The sequence below is a fragment of the Acipenser ruthenus genome, chromosome 21 (assembly GCF_902713425.1).
Source record: "Acipenser ruthenus chromosome 21, fAciRut3.2 maternal haplotype, whole genome shotgun sequence".
In the NCBI taxonomy this organism is placed as follows: domain Eukaryota; kingdom Metazoa; phylum Chordata; class Actinopteri; order Acipenseriformes; family Acipenseridae; genus Acipenser; species Acipenser ruthenus.
In genome coordinates this window covers 24,956,650-24,973,919 of record NC_081209.1, presented here as the reverse complement: position 1 = coordinate 24,973,919, position 17,270 = coordinate 24,956,650, and the positions used below count along the sequence as shown (strand labels likewise).

The following is a 17,270-nucleotide window of genomic DNA, read 5'->3' as shown; positions in this document are numbered from 1 at the left end:
GCTGGACTGAAATATAAATGTTCCATAATTCCACACACACCCTCTGCAGCCCTTTGCTGTGGAGGCTGGGAAGGGCTATTAAGACAAGATAACAGGAGTTTCCCTTCCTGAGATGATCTTGACTATTGAAGGCTGTACAGTATGAATTCAGTCCCCTCTACTTCATTACAATCTTAGAGATGAGATTGCGGTTCCTTGGGAGGTAGAGCTGACTTCAAAGTTCTTTACAGCAGGAACCCCACAGTGCACAGGGTATGTTTTAAATGGTTATGAAGCCACACAGCTGACACATTACCAACCCCACCCCTCTCCCAATACTGCCTACTTGTAATTCCTGAAGCCTTGGCAAATCGTGTTGGACTTGTAATGAATGTTGGAACAAATGACAACCTGAGTTAATCTCCCGTCTTGCAGGTGAAAAGGGTAGCATGAGCCATGGCTCTGTAGTGGACGGCAGATTCGAAGGCTTCATCCAGACTCACCAAGGCACCTTCTACGTGGAGCCTTCAGAAAGATACTTGAAGGACAGATCAGTGCCTTTCCACTCTGTCATCTACCACGAGGATGATATCAGTGAGTAATTTCACTTCTGCGGGATCGCAGCATATTTTCAAAGCTACGAGTCGGGTATGAAACTATTGCTTCTTAATTGAGGCGTCAAGGCGATGACTTCAGTTGTGTCCACAGGTACTGGGGAGTGAACCAAATGCTGTTGTGCTTTGCATGCTGTCTGTGCATTTTGGATTTGATCGTCATGGACTACTGCTGACTACTTCTTGTTAACAAATGTGTTTTATTTTAAAGAACAGTCAGTTGATGCCTCACTAATATGTGAATTTTGAAGGTAGGCATTATTTGCTGCATGGTGGTCACAATGCAAGCTTATCAATGCTGCAGCTGGATCCCCAGCAGTAAAGCAATGAAAGGGGCTGCTGCACTTTACTCGTCAGGTGAAGGATACCAGTGTTCAGAAACGCATGGGTGGCTGTGACAGTACATTATGTGCAGCAGCCCTGTGGACCTGAAAATGGTGCATTTAACAGTGTATGCTTTAACCAGAAGAACGTCCCACTTTACTTATTTATGAAAGCACATTGGCTACCATCAAAAGTTTGTGTTTCAATATGAAGAGTCATGAATGTATTGCATGTTGGGCAAGAAAGGAAACCTGTATGTTTACATACAAAGCAGATGTGGTCTCAGTTTTACACTGCAGTAGTAAAGAGCTGGATATTATTATTATTATTATTATTTATTATTTATTATTTATTATTATTTATTTCTTAGCAGACGCCCATATCCACTTGTGTGGGTTACAAGTAAAGCCCTGTGATCATTTATTGTTTAGAATTTTTGTTTTATTTCACAAATTAGTTTGAACTGCTAAAAATGTTTTTTTTGTTATTACAGATGCACATTAATAAAATAACTCAAATAGATGTACCGGTATATAAATAAAAACAAAGTATACATTGTGTGTTAACTATATACATACTTTTTATTTAGCATTATCTGCATTTTTTTAAATTTATTATATATATATATAACATTTTGACAGACTAGCACAGAAAAATAATTTTAGTTACCATAATTTCTCATTAGCGGCAGTAACAGTAACGTACGTGAAGTCCCCCCCTATTTAGTTAACTGCCTGTTTACAGTAAATACTTAACTCAACAAAAACAACAAAAATGGCATGTTTCAGAATGTTGTACAGTTTAGCATTAACTCAAAAAGCAGGTTACAAATTTTAAAGAATTAAACGCAAGCATGCAACACAACTCTTAAGTTTTCTTTTTTCATGGTTTGTCGTCACAATTTGAATTCCCAAAAGTGGGAAAATGTATACATTTGCGCAAGTCCTAGACAGCTTCAGATTATCTTCACACCGTGTCTATGGTAACGGCTGAGCTTTGACAACTACGATTGCAAGTATTTATTTAAAATATTTTTTGTACAAATCTCCCAATTTAAAAATGTCATTCTGTGTTTGCTTTATAATTTTGTTTTATAGTTGGTAAAAACACAGGGCTCCAGTTATAAGGAATGACTTGCCCTCAAGGCAGAGAGGATAATCCTAATTTACCTTGTAAATGCAAATCGCTATAGGTAGTGGGTATTGTATTTCCTACTCTAGTTGAAAGGTGGGAAAGATCTTTTGTTCTATAGATGAAAATACAGTACAGAGATACACTTGAAGTGTTGAATTTCTGATCAGACTTCCAAGCTTGTTTCGAGAACAGACCTCCATTTACAAACCAAACAGAGCTTAGCTTAAAACAAAGAAAGCCAGTTCAGACGTTGCGTTAAACAAAGCTGAGGAAATTCATATTGGCTTAAAGCTGAGGGTACACAAAGCCACTTTTTTTTCCCCGTGAACAGTGGCTTGAAACTTGGTCCAGGAGACCGGGAGACCAAGTTTGAGGTAACATTGCTGTACCAAGTTTCCCCAAGGAGGACATGCTGTGGCCTGAAACCTAGTCTCGTGAAACCAAGTTCCAAGTGGCTTTGTGTTCCCTCAGTTTAAGAATACAGTGTGTGTGTGTTTTAATTGTACTGTACAATACAGCACTGCCTTTGTTTTCTGAGAAAGCATTTAAAATGTGTTCCTGTTGCATGATGTCACTTTCACGTGGTGTTTTGTGATTTGCATGTGAAGCGTGTGGCATTCAAAGGTTGAAAAAGGGAGGTATCTTCTTTAGAACCTGTTCTGGTAATCCCTGAATAGTATCTGTGACTCCAGCATTATTTCAATGCAATACAGTGATTCCATTATCCGACAGACCCGTCTATTTGAGGTGCGTGTTTTTTTTTTTTTTGGTTTTTTTTTTAGCTTTTCTGCCAGCAGCAGATCCATACTTCCCAGAACACCATTTTAAATGTTTGGCAAGAATTCTTGGCAAAACCTAAATCTTACAGCATTAATCATTTAGCTGAGTTTTAGAATTTATAAGTGCGAGGGAGGTGGTTAGAAAACATTGAGGCACAGCTTTGCTGGTAGTTATGTGTGAAATGTTCACTGCCGAATTCTTTAATATTTCAGTTTAGTTTTAATGCAGTGTCAATTCTCCAGTGGACCAATTCTCTAGCTTCAGCCTTTAGAAAGGTTCTGTCAAAACTCACAAATTGATTGGATCTTTGGACTTCCTATTAAACTGTATCATGAAGTGTGGATTTATACTATTTATGCATGTTGCTACATCCTGCCTGTTTTGGTTGTCTGATTTTATTACATCAGACATAGAATGAAATGAAGAGAGTGTCATAAGCTGTAATAAGCTGTTTGGCAGAATGGATAAGATATAAGACTGCTTTTAAACTGAATGACTATTTTGCCGTGGCATTTCTTACTTTACCAACTTGCGCAATTTCAGCTGCTGACATGAATGTGGCAGTGTATTCCACAAGGAGGCAATTGACAGAACTTCATGGATACAGCTAGACATTGTAATGTTGCAAGTCTTTATGAATTTCCACTTTTTATGATTATAATCATTTTGAATTGGTTCTTTTGCTCCACCTGTTAAGATTTTTTTTGTTTCCATCGCTGTTTAACTTGTGAGTTTGTCTGGCCTTGTGGCTGGATTTCCTTATTCTAGAAGAAAAACATGTGATCCTTGACCTATACCATACATCATTGCACAGAGTGCAAGTTTTTTAAATCGTCAACGGCTAAAGACAAATTGCTGGCATTTGCTTTTTAATTTCCAATCCACTGACTGCCTGTGAGGCTGAAGACAAAATTCAATAAAGTGATAATTACAAAAAAGTTTTGCCTGAGGAAGCATTAGACTAGGACATATTTTGAATGTAAATCTGTACACCGCACTTGATATTGGACACACATTGTGTATTTAAAACCATCTTGAACTGAACTACAGTAGCAGGGAATTTAAAATTCGGTATACTGTATTTAAACACGATTGGACTAAAGCGTGAAATTGCACACAGTGCATTCTAAATATAACCTTGAATCTAATGTAATATGTTTTAACTGCAGCTGTTATCAGTTAGCAATTGAATGAGTCATCCGTGTTTTGGTTTGTTTTTGTTGCCAGTTATGTATAAATGCTTTTAAGAATTCCAGTGATACTGTGCTTGCTCAAGGCAAGTATGAGTTGATGGCATTAAATAAATTTAGCCCATTATCTGCACAAATACTATGTGAAATATGACCCGCTGGAGCGCTTGGCTTCTCCACTTTGACCTGTATTTTGTGGGAGAGGAGGGGAGTGGAGGAGAGGATTGTCCCATACTGTATGTTTCTGCTAAATTGTAGCACGATTTGTAAATGACAACAAACCTGATGTGACCTAAATAATATTAGATCTCGTGCGCCCTAAAGGTAAAACCAACAGATTGGCCAATCTCCCTTAAGGTATTCTGATATAGGTTGTGTGCCTTTCTCTCGTATAATGACAATCTCTGCTGTCTAACTGTACATTCAGAGGGGCTTAATTATGCAAGTCAGTATGCAGAGCTAGCTCTTTGTTGGTTTATCTTGCACCTGATGTGATGATTCTCTGAACTTTTTTTAATTTTGCAAACTTGGTCTGTTGGAGTTTCACATAGCACACAGTGCCATCAGGTGGCTGAATTTTGCAGTTGCAACCATCTTAAGAAAAATCTGATATTGGTTTACATTTTTGATGACATGCATTTTGCAGAGTTTGTCCTTCAAAGTTTTTCAAGAATATATTTACAGTCACAACTGCCACAGAACCTTATTTACAGGTACAATTCAGGGATGGAAATTACACTCCTAATGCATAAAAAGTTTCACCCATTCCAGGTAAAACCAGGAGTGGATCAAACTGCTATGCAATGGGAGTCTTATTTCCATCCCTGAATTGTACCTGTAAACATGGATTTACAATAGTAAACCGACCTGTTGGTTTACTAAATCCTTGTTACTGGACAATTTATAGCTAAGTGATACGACTGGTATGTTTTACACTGAAAAGCAGAATGGGGAGGTGTGTGAACATAATCATGACAGATTAATCAATGTCTTCGGCATTGCTGTGATACTTTCATGGTGGTCTTTATCAGGATGCTGATTAAAGCCAAGGTGAAGTACGAACTAACCTACTTGTTACTGTAATCCAATGCCCAGCCTCTTGTCTCTGTCATCATAAAGGTTCATAGCGAATCACTGCTGGCTGTAACACACAATGCCGGCACATGATCTTTGGTTTGCCAGGAATCATTCCAGTCAGACAGCGGTACAGAACTTGAGTGCAATGAGAGCTGAATACTGTCCCCAGGCAGTGGAAGGCCAGATCACACCCCTGAACCGAGAGGAATGTAGCTGTAACTCTACTGTGCTTGTAGCCGTGGTTGAAATAATCCCATTGAAATTCCTACCATGCATCCTGCTTTTAATTGGCTCCAAGTACTGGAAAAACATCTAATTCTATCCTTGGGATGCAACTGATCAATAGGATTAGACCTAATTGAATTTATAATGGATAGTAACCTTTTTTAAGGACCGTGGTACCAAACTGGTAGAGTTTAATAAACTAATATCACTATAAATAGGTAACTTATGCTGAAAAAACTTGTGGTGTGATGCTTTATTCGTGTCAATCTACTGTACACTACTGCAGTTTTGTTTCTGATATGCAGTTCTCTCTAGCCACCTCTTGTGGAGAAAACTAGTATTGCTGTTAATAATCTGCTACAGTAATGTACTTGCTGTGATCTGCAGACGTTTCCAGTACTAAACTCTTTATGGCATTGTTTTGTCTGTTATTTAGCGGACTGATGAAGGATATCCTCCTGTTACTGTTATACCCAGTTTAGCCATTTATAAAAGACATTTTATAAAAAGCACAAAGCATTTAATACACTTAAAGTAACTTTGGATGTCTTTGTGCAAATGTGTCTCCAAAGATAACCCATTCATTTCTTACTCCATACTGTATGTGGGCATGTCCACTACATTTGGTCCCAAGAAAAAGTTAAATGCAGTAATGAAAGAGAAATTTATTTCAGTCTGCAGCTTTCTGAAATTAAAATGCTTTTGTACACACCCACACTTAATTTCTTTTTCTCTTGGTGCCTTTTCATTGGTGACAATCTATGATTTGCATCTCAATGAGGTGGCATTCAGCGAACAGACAAAGGGAGCTTTTTGTTGAAATGGAGACATATATTGTCAGCGATTTAATAAAATGCCTTTGCTCCCCGTTTCCAGTGAATGCAGTGACCAGCGCTGGGCAGTCTCCCATTAGTGACTTTGAAAACAAACAAAAAAATAAAAAGATTAGCAGTTTCAGATTCTTGAATCCCTGCAGTCAGGCGACTAGTTACGTGATGACTCATCATCCGAAGCACTTGATGTGAATTAGCTACAGTAATTGATTTTAAGGATGTTTGAAAGCCAGCTTTACCAGGCGCTGCATTGGATTTTACCAATAAAACAGGGAATCCTGCTGATTTGTTTCTGGGCTTTAAGTTGAAGGCCTGTTCCCATGAATAAGGGGTGGGGATACTGTTTTCAGGAGTTCAAAATTCAGTGAAATTTAGCTTTCTATTGTCTACAAGCACAAATCAAATTTTTATTCAGCATTAGATGAAGACTCTTCTCGTGAGTAAAGCATTTGTACTCTGGTTTGCTGTTGGTGTAGCTCCTTCAGAATGTTATTAAAAGTCTATACCTGGTAGGAGGTGAATGGAAACCTGTAATACAATTGCAGAACGCGAACACTTTTAAAACTGTGCTTTTAGAGTTTGAAGGCTCCCAAATCCGTCTGTAAATTATGAAGTATTCTGAAGTATGCAAGAACAAAGTAACCCTTTCAATAGCAGGTGTCCTCATTCTATTGGGAGTTTAACCCCTCAGTTGAACACAGAAAAGTCAGCAGCGTACAACTTCCTTTGAAGCGTAATCTTCCTTACATTATTGTTTCTTGGTTTCAGGACACCCTTGTCACAAAGGGTTAAGGGTATTGGTGCTGGCTTGGCTTCTGTTTGACTGGGTGGCTGTGATCTCTGTATGGGTGGCAGAGCTGCATGACATTTAGAGAACTCCTCTGCATGGTTCGCCTACCCTAGAATATTTTATTTTTACAAGGAATTGCAAGGACAAGTTTGTCTGCAAATGCTAATATATTAAATTTCAATTTGGCAAAACACCATCTCAAAGATAACTTTTCAGCTTTGAAGACATGTGCTTGTAAAAGTGTGTCTTGCTGTAAGCTTTAGGATTCTTCATTTAATGCTGTGTTTTTTTTTTATCCCATAGCATTGTTTGTTTTTCATTAACTTGATGGATTTCTGAATTATATAAGCTTCCTTGGAATAGTGCAGCCAGATGGCTGTGTTTACCTAGAAATCACTACAAGTGAGCTATATTATATACATTTGGGATCATGGGGGTAGTAGAGCACTTGGCATTTTAATCTCCTTGGAAACGCAGTCAATTTACAATTAAATGAATTTAGTCTTTTTCAGTGATTTTATCCTTAAATCCTTCATCGGAGCTTTTAACATTTTGAACTTTCTAACTGAGGTTGCAGCACAACAAAGGAACTGAATTCTAATCAGTACTGTACTGTGTAAGACTCTCTGCAGATATTTGAGTGTACTGTATTCCACTGCCCATTTAAGTAATGGGGCTGTGCAGCTTTCCTATTTGTCCATTGCTGCAGTATTCTGCCTGGAAATCTGGAAGTTACTTGTGTGTGTTTGTTTTAACACGCATGATCGGAATAATATTGTTGCTAATGAGATTCATGTGATTTACACACCCTTCAAGCATTTTATTTCTGGGAACATCGTTTTTGGTGATCTGAGTCACTCTAGCTCATTCCTGCTCAGATCTGAGATTCTGATTGCTCATGATTGAATCACTCTAAATAGCTACAGTTTGGAAGCCGGACAGCATTTGGATTCACGTGTTTTTTTAAGTATTGTTTCTGGGTCAAGGTTTTTTTCCCCACTAAGAATACATTTTTTTCCTAAATATCCTTGCATATTTACTAACAATCCTGTCTCGTTTCCAGTGCCAAACGGCAGTTTAGTGAAAGGTCCCTCATCCACCACTATCCATTGGAAGGGAGGCTGTTGCATCATTTGTATCTGTCCAGATGCTTGGTTTGAATCAAATTCACCAATTACTGATGTTTTTGGATTAATGAAAGTTTACATTTTGGTGTTTGGCAAACACAAACTTAAATTTATAATCCTCCCCATGTTTGCATAGTGTGTGAATTTCAATATAATAAGCCTGATATCGGAGCCAGCATGCTATCGACAAAGGTATTTTGACATGTTTGCCTGAAGGACGCTTATTGTCTGCCATATTGGTGTGTCTCATTTTGCCCGGTAGTTGCATGCTGTACATCACACTGCCTTGGTGGCAGTACTGTACACCACACTCGGGCATTTTTATAATTACTTCAGTAGGACACAAGGGCTTTAGGTGGCCAACTAGAATGCCAGAATACATTGATACAGTATAGAATGTTTCTCTGGAGGTAAGGTCCCCTTTTTGATTTAGGTTGGAGTCTGTGCTGGAGACACTGACATTGCAGAGCTAGATATGGCAGCCTTGAAAATGGCACAGCTGGCTGATAACACGTCTATATTGTTAAACTGTTGAGCCACAGAACTACGTAATGGGGGAGGGGGAGGGCATTCTTAACTGGGTGAGATATAGATTCTTTACACTTATTGGCAGATGAAAGGGTTTCAGTAATGTTGCTATGACTTGCCTGTTAACAACGTATGTGTTGTGTAGATTGATTCCCCACCTGTATATGTAATGAATAATGTTGTCATTCACAGATTAGAAAAAATGCCCCATGAGAGAGTTAGTATGCTGGATGCTTTGCTGCCTCCCTTGCCTTGGCTTGTTGTTTAATAGCTTCTGATTCACCGAACAGGTTGATTATTTTTATAATCACCCAGGGGAGTGGGAATAATGTTGATATTATCTCCAGCTTCTCTTCAGCTGTAGCTACAGAAAGCCTGAAGTGATGCGTCTCGGTTACACACTAATGTGAGCGAACAAACAATCAAGTTACCTGGAACTGGGAATCGGCTGGATACCTTATCTTGTAAAAATGCAAATGATAACAAGACTAAAATGCATCATGTTTGCGCAAAGTGCAAACAGATCTAGTAGTACAGTATTGAACTGAGATCCCTAGCTGATTTTATAAAGGCTCTCAAACCCAATTATAACCCAGTGCTTAGCCAAGTATGGATCAGCACACTGCCATTTACTGTAAGAACATTTCTGCTATAGGGATGTCTGGGGTGTGATCAGCACATACTCTAGTGTCTCATGTAGAATTCAATATACATTTGTACAAAAAAAAAAAAAAAAAAAAGATATCCTCTCCTTTGAAATATGTGCCTGGCTAACACAATCACTATGTTGCTGCAAAAGGGAGCATTTCAATTTGACTTGGAAGTTGTGGCAGGGGAGGAACTGGGAGGATGTTACAGATGTCTCTGCTGCCTGAGAAATGTAAAATAGAAGTTTAAAATTCACAAAGTGAGACTATGTACAGTTCATGGGAATATTGTTTTGACCTTTTTGAATGCTATGTTGTGTACTGATGATGGCAGACACCATGTGATCATTCTTGCCTCCAATAAGCTGTTGGTCACCCTGCCCTGTAAGATTAGTGCGTTAGTGGCATTGGAAGATGAGAAGCGATACTTTAAATTGTGCTGCTCGGAGGAGTTCAGAACAATGTGGAAATTTAGTAGTTTTGTCATTCCCTGCTTGTGTTAGAAAGATCAGTAAATAAAAAACACTGCATGTACTTTTAAAAGTGGTTTTTAACGGCTGACCGAGTCCGCTGTACTCTGTTGATGGATCTTGTGTAGCGCATGGTCCATTCAGAGTTGAATCTCGGACTGTATAAAGATGCAGTCATCAGTCACCCTTTCTTTTGAATTCAGTCTGTTTTAAGATTGGTTGCTGTCCTGAATGCAGTGAACAGAAAACAGATTTGCAGTAAGGCTGCTCTGCAAAGATTAGAGAAATTAGTGCTGTCAGTTCCGCCATGCTGTTAGTGGCTTTTTTTTTTTGTGCTAGCGGATAATGAGTTCTCTCATCTTGTACTTAACATCCATTTCACTGGAAGGTATGCACATTTACACAAATGTTGTTTAGGATTTATTGAGTATTTTATTTTTTTATTTTATATATATATATATAATATATATATATATATACACAGTACTGTGCAAAAGTTTTAGGCAGGTGTGAAAAAATGCTGTAAAGTAAGAATGCTTTCAAAAATAGACATGTTAATAGATTATATTTATCAATTAAATAAATGCAAAGTGAGTGAACAGAAGAAAAATCTAAATCAAATCCATATTTGGTGTGACCACCCTTTGCCTTCAAAACAGCATCAATTCTCCTAGGTACACTTGCACAAAGTCAGGGATTTTGTAGGCATATAGTCAGGTGTATGATTAAATAATTATACCAAACAGGTGCTAATGATCATCAATTCAATATATAGGTTGAAACACAGTCATTAACTGAAACAGAAACAGCTGTGTAGGAGGTATAAAACTGGGTGAGGAACAGCCAAACTCAGCTAACAAGGTGAGGTTGCTGAAGACAGTTTACTGTCAAAAGTCATACACCATGGCAAGACTGAGCACAGCAACAAGACACAAGGTATTTATACTGCATCAGCAAGGTCTCTCCCAGGCAGAAATTTCAAGGCAGACAGGGGTTTCCAGATGTGCTGTCCAAGCTCTTTTGAAGAAGCACAAAGAAACGGGCAACGTTGAGGACAGTAGACGCAGTGGTCGGCCAAGGAAACTTACTGCAGCAGATGAAAGACACATCATGCTTACTTCCCTTCGCAATCGGAAGATGTCCAGCAGTGCCATCAGCTCTGAATTGGCAGAAAACAGTGGGACCCTGGTACACCCATCTACTGTCCGGAGAAGTCTGGTCAGAAGTGGCCTTCATGGAAGACTTGCGGCCAAAAAGCCATACCTCCGACGTAGAAACAAGGCCAAGCGACTCAACTATGCACGAAAACACAGGAACTGGGGTGCAGAAAAATGGCAGCAGGTGCTCTGGACTGATGAGTCAAAATTTGAAATATTTGGCTGTAGCAGAAGGCAGTTTGTTCGCCGAAGGGCTGGAGAGCGGTACACGAATGAGTGTCTGCAGGCAACAGTGAAGCATGGTGGAGGTTCCTTGCAAGTTTGGGGCTGCATTTCTGCAAATGGAGTTGGGGATTTGGTCAGAATTAATGGTCTCCTCAATGCTGAGAAGTACAGGCAGATACTTATCTATCATGCAATACCATCAGGGAGGCATCTGATTGGCCCCAAATTTATTCTGCAGCATGACAACGACCCCAAACATACAGCGAAAGTCATTAAGAACTATCTTCAGCGTAAAGAAGAACAAGGAGTCCTGGAAGTGATGGTATGGCCCCCACAGAGCCCTGATCTCAACATCATCGAGTCTATCTGGGATTACATGAAGAGAGAGAAGCAACTGAGGCTGCCTAAATCCACAGAAGAACTGTGGTTAGTTCTCCAAGATGTTTGGGCCAACCTACCTGCCGAGTTCCTTCAAAAACTGTGTGCAAGTGTACCTAGAAGAATTGATGCTGTTTTGAAGGCAAAGGGTGGTCACACCAAATATTGATTTGATGTAGATTTTTCTTCTGTTCACTCACTTTGCATTTTGTTAATTGATAAATATAAACTATTAACATGTCTATTTTTGAAAGCATTCTTACTTCACAACATTTTTTCACACATGCCTAAAACTTTTGCACAGTACTGTATATATATATATATATATATATATATATATATATATATATATATATATATATATATATATATATAGCCAAGATTTTCAGCCAATGCTGCCAGCTGCTTCTGAAAAGTTCTTAAGCCTATTCCAAGGAAATGTTGAAATGTTTTAAAAAGCTATAGGGACAAATACAAAAAAAAAAAAAAAAAAAAATGTAATTTTTTTGGTGATGCTGTATGTTCTGAGTTTTTAATCCTTTTGGATGCGAATTTTATGTTTAATATATTAATTTAATTGTAAAAAAAAAAAAAAAAAAAAAAAAAATACTAACTTAATTCACTTAAGCCTATAACACTTTTTATCGTTTATCACCAGTAATATGTTTAAGTGAGCTTTGCACTGTTGTACTATCAATGCCCATAAAGCAGTGAGACGCGTATTGAAGTGCACTGCTGTGATGCTACATGGTTAAGTTCCTAATCTGTGGAGAGTCGGTCCATAACCCTCAATGTCCAAATCCTGATGATTTCTTCTACTTCTGGAGAAGAAAACAATTAGTCAGGAAACTCCTGTGGACACTTCTGATAAACGGGATCCTTGCAGAATTCTTTTGGGAGATACTGTATATCGGCATTATCAAGCCATAACTCCCCTATCATTATCAGTAAAAGAAGTTTAGGGGCACTGAATCTTGTGTAATATATAATGTTTTGATACTATAGTAGCATTAGTCAAACAAATTGTCTTCGCACCTATTTGTAGTTCTTCTGGTCCAAAAAAGTCGTTTTATTGGCTTTAAGACTTTTTCTTTTTCCACTACTGAACTCTCACTGCAGTCCGACTTTTATGCATTATGAGTGTGGCAGAAAGAAAGGAGCCAACACGTAGTCGGACTCAAACTCCAAGAAATAACCCCGTCGTATCTCTTGGTATTCCTTCTAGAGTACCCACACAAGTATGGAGCACAGGGAGGCTGCGCTGATCACTCTGTGTTTGACAGGATGAAGAAGTATCAGTCTTCAGGGACTCTGGAAGAGAATCCAGAGGTAAGTAATCGGAAAGGTGGCGGATGCTGGCTAGAATTTATTTTAATTTTATTGAACACTAAATTATTTCTAGTCAGTTCTGCTGCTTGTGTCCAAAACTTAATAAACTAGCTATAATAACAAATGATGTAGGCATTTTAGACAAACTGATTCAATATTCAAGCTCTGTAATTTGGACATTTTGAAATGGTAGCATCAGTGTGCTACAGTATTTGAGCTCAGCTTTGCAAAGATGTGAATTTGACTGGTAATAGATGGTTAATACAGTACCTATTTTAAAATTGTAGTTTTTATGTGGTTTTCCTATGATGAATACAGGCGATAAGTAAATTTAACTATTTGTTGCATTCAAATGCCTGCTGAGCTGTTGCGAGGAAGTAACCAATGTTGAAAAGAAAGGGGCTTTCCTTGTATAATTCCTTAAATGTAAGTCTGTTAAAGGCAACATTTGTGAGCAGTACTTTTTAGCAGCATCCATTCAAAACTCGTCAGTCATCAATCAAAAATCCTGGCCAGACAACAATACACACATATGAATGCAAACTGCTAGTCTGTCTGGCTTACACATTCTTCATGGGTAATTTTATTCACTTTCCTTTCCTGTCGTGAGTTCAAATCTAGACCTAGAAAGCAAATAAATAACCCAACACCCATAGGTGAATACAATGTAATGATTTTGAATTGCATTCGTGTCCATTCTTTGAAATGTGTTGGCACTGCATTTAATTAGGGACCCAGAGGTTATCTGCAATCGCTACAATACGTGTTTGGTTATTAAAACTGAAGCAAGTGCCAATATTCAGATTTGCTGGTTCCCTCTAGGTTTAGTTGATTCCAAATTAGAACACAAAGAAACATGTTAATTTCACCTCAGGAATTGCTGCCTTTGTTGCAAAACTGATAGCAAATCAACTTGAAACAGTCTGTTATTACAGTCTGTAGGTAGACTGGCGGAGTGTGTGTGTGTGTGTGTGTGTGTGTGTGTGTGTGTGTGTGTGTGTGTGTTTTAATGAATTTATGAAAGCAAGGAAACATGGTGTTTTGGAAAGCTTGGAAAAGCTTGGAAAAACTGAAGCCAGTTCATCATATAAACAAAAAACAAGATTAGAAGCCTGCCCATTCACTTCCAGATATAGAGGCCCTTTAATTCATTTTGGAGTTTTATACAGTAAACTTTCAGATTTAGGTCATTTTGGACATGATGGCTGACACAGTAACATTGCCACAATTTAAGTTTTATTTGTACTTTTTTAATTAGTTTTATTTTCTGAAACCCTGTAGACTTGGCCTAGTTTGCAATGCATGCATTGCACAGATTTTATTTTATTTTATTTTTAATATACTATACTCCATTAAGTAGTAAATGTCTGAATCCAAACCAGATTCTTTTACAATTCATCTGAGGTTCAATTGGCAAGTCCAACTAAACCTAAAACAAGGATTTTTTTTTTTTGGTTTGTATTCCTTAATTTAGTATAGCAGTCAATCATTTATATACACAAGTGCTGTCCCTGCCTGTTTGTGTGTACATGTCCAGTTTAGATAAAGTATTGCATTGGATTTTTCCAGCTTTTGACACTTCCAGTTTTGTATTCTGCATTTCCACTCAGTAACCTTGATGCTTACACATACAACTGTTTTCCTGCACTCGGTTAGCTATGTAATTTAACAAACAAATGTATTCAAATTGAATCCAAAGTTTTTTGAAGGTTTTATTTCATATAAAGATCTGAATTTCTTGTTCAGAGAGCCCTCCTGATGAAAACTAAGTGGGGGTGTAAAGTTTATAGTTCTTTTGTCATCCCACATGACTGAACACACTAGAGTTTAACAAATCTAATATATATATATGGGATCATGAAGCCCCCATGCACCTGTCATTTCCAGGTGAAGCTGAAGGCTAACCCTCTTCCTTTACGTATCTTCACAGGAGACGGTAGTGGAGGAGCCCGCGGATGGACCTGTCTTACTGAGGAAACGCAGAACAACCCAACCCCCTAAGAACACCTGCCAGCTCTTCATCCAGACAGACCACCTGTTCTTCAAGTACTACGGCACGCGGGAAGCCGTTATAGCACAGGTACACAAGAGACGCCACCAAGCCCCTGACCTAGTGGAAATGAAATATCGCATTTTACTGCTGTGATATTTTTTTTTGATTTATTGGTCATGTATATTTCCAAATACATTTAATTAACCCTTTAGCTCCTTATCCCCCCCCCCCCCCCCCCCCTCTACTTTCTGTGGAACAGCAGCTGGCTAATGTTTAACATTGGCCATGGCCTTCTGTCTGAATGGCAGAATTGCAGCAATATATATTGCTACTGGGACAAATATTCGAACAAATATTTTTTGACATGTGTTCGGATACATAAATGACAAATACCTTGTACTTTTTTACCGTCTCATCAGAAATGTATTTTTAAATTACCTGACCTGCTATTTGGCATCCTTTGTTTTGTAGTTAATTCACTGGGGTAAAGTAAGTCCTACACATCTTATTCTTTACTCCTGGGATATTTTTCTAATTTAATGTGTTACATATTGTAAGGTCTTGCTGTAAATAAAGGCACACACATAGGGGCCACGCCCCCCTGCCCCTGCTGCTATGCTGTCTCTGCCTGCGTTCAGAGCAATATAATGGCTTTTATTACTTTTTGAAAAACTAACGAATATCCAAACGAATATTTAAATTTAGCGAATATCCAAAGATGAAAATCCTGTGTTCATCCTAGCTCAAATATAAATTATGGTAACGATAATTCACAAAATGCTTTTATAAAATAATTTGTCTATTAGGGACTATGGGTCCAAATGGGTTAAGAGGTTGTCAAACTGTGTGTTTGTTCATCTTTTGTTTTTTCAATGTTCTGAGCATCAATAGCAGGCTTGATTCTGAGCTGCTATAAATAACATCTGCGTGCATGAACAATTCATAATTGGTGGGGGGAATGCCACAATTATCTGTACCATTACTAGAGTGCTGTTTGCTGGATACAGGCAGATCTGGCTAATTGAAACCCTTGAGTACAGGCTGTTTGCCAGGTTCATAGTGGTGTTTTACAAATGATTTATGAGCTCTAGAGGAGATTGCTACCCTTGGGATATCAGTTTATAAAAAAAAATCTTCCATCATTCTTAAAAATAACATTTTAAATTAAAATCTGATTCTTCCTGTATAAAGAGTGATATTAAAAATGCAATGTGGAACCCTATATAATTGTACCCTTTAATTTCTTTAGAGCTTATCCTCTCTTAATCTGCCTCCTAGACCTCATCCTCACTTAATGTGCCACAAAAATTATTTTATGTGCACAGCAGTCGATTCTCGTGTGTGTGTGTGACACATACATACATACATACATGCATGCATGCATGCATGCATACATACATACATGAACAATCTTGCACTGTGCCACTTCATTCTAGCATACGATTTATCAACTTAAATGTATTTGTAGTACTTGTGACAATACTCAGGTGGAGTGTTTGCTAAGGCTAAAGCTACTCACCTCTACCATTCTGTATAATGGATTTATAGCTGGTTGAAGTACGTGTTTCTCACCTGGCATTGAGAATAACATGAATAGGATATTGTTTTCATTCACTAGTGGAGGAAATGCGCTAATACAGTAGAATTTTACATTTAGGAAAATCGTGTTTCCTTTCTGATTTGCAGATCTCCAGTCACATTAAAGCGATTGACTCCATTTACCAGAGCACAGATTTCCTGGGAGTTCGAAATATCAGTTTCATGGTGAAGAGAATCAGAGTAAGTGTTTGTTTTCTATTGATTATTATATACAGTATTACTCTCTAGAGAGCTTTTAGAGCTAGTGGCCTGAACATTTTCTACAGTTTCCAAATCAATAATCGTGCAATTAGGGTAAATGATAAATTAATATTGATAAGATTTTTTATTTTGTACACTTAATTACCTTTCTATGATGTCCCCCCCCCCCCCAAACCCCACAATCCTGTATTTCACGTATAAACGTGTTGACTCTGTGTCCATATTTTTGGTCCCGTATTTCCTTTCTTTCCCAGATCAATACGACGCAGGATGAAAGAGACCCTTCCAACCCCTTCAGGTTTGCTAACATCGGAGTGGAGAAGTTTTTGGAGCTGAACTCCGAACAGAACCATGACGATTACTGCCTGGCCTACGTGTTCACGGATCGAGACTTTGACGATGGTGTCCTTGGACTGGCCTGGGTGGGAGCACCAGCAGGTAAAGTCTGATTGATACGTCACACACTGCGGTTTTACATACCTCGTATCCAGTTGTGACCTGCTTCAGCACAGTAACTGAATCTGTAAATATAAGGAGATGCCTGCCCATCTGTCTTTACATGTGTATGCATGTCGCACATTTACATTTTTACCAACTAAAATTTTGCATCACCTAGAATGTTAGGATTGAGACATTCATTAAAAAAAAAAAAGTTTTTATTATAATTAAA

At 38.2% G+C, this 17,270-nt stretch overlaps 1 protein-coding gene across 1 annotated transcript in view; it reads left to right on the top strand.

The window, feature by feature from the left end:
- adam10a (ADAM metallopeptidase domain 10a) overlaps positions 1 to 17,270 on the top strand; it is a 59,337-nt gene that overhangs the window by 34,366 nt on the left and 7,701 nt on the right. Inside the window, exons 4-8 of the mRNA XM_034049841.3 lie at positions 415 to 573; positions 12,704 to 12,807; positions 14,738 to 14,887; positions 16,487 to 16,579; positions 16,855 to 17,038. Of these exons, the coding sequence (XP_033905732.3) occupies positions 415 to 573; positions 12,704 to 12,807; positions 14,738 to 14,887; positions 16,487 to 16,579; positions 16,855 to 17,038 (690 nt within the window). The remainder of the gene's footprint in view (positions 1 to 414; positions 574 to 12,703; positions 12,808 to 14,737; positions 14,888 to 16,486; positions 16,580 to 16,854; positions 17,039 to 17,270) is intronic.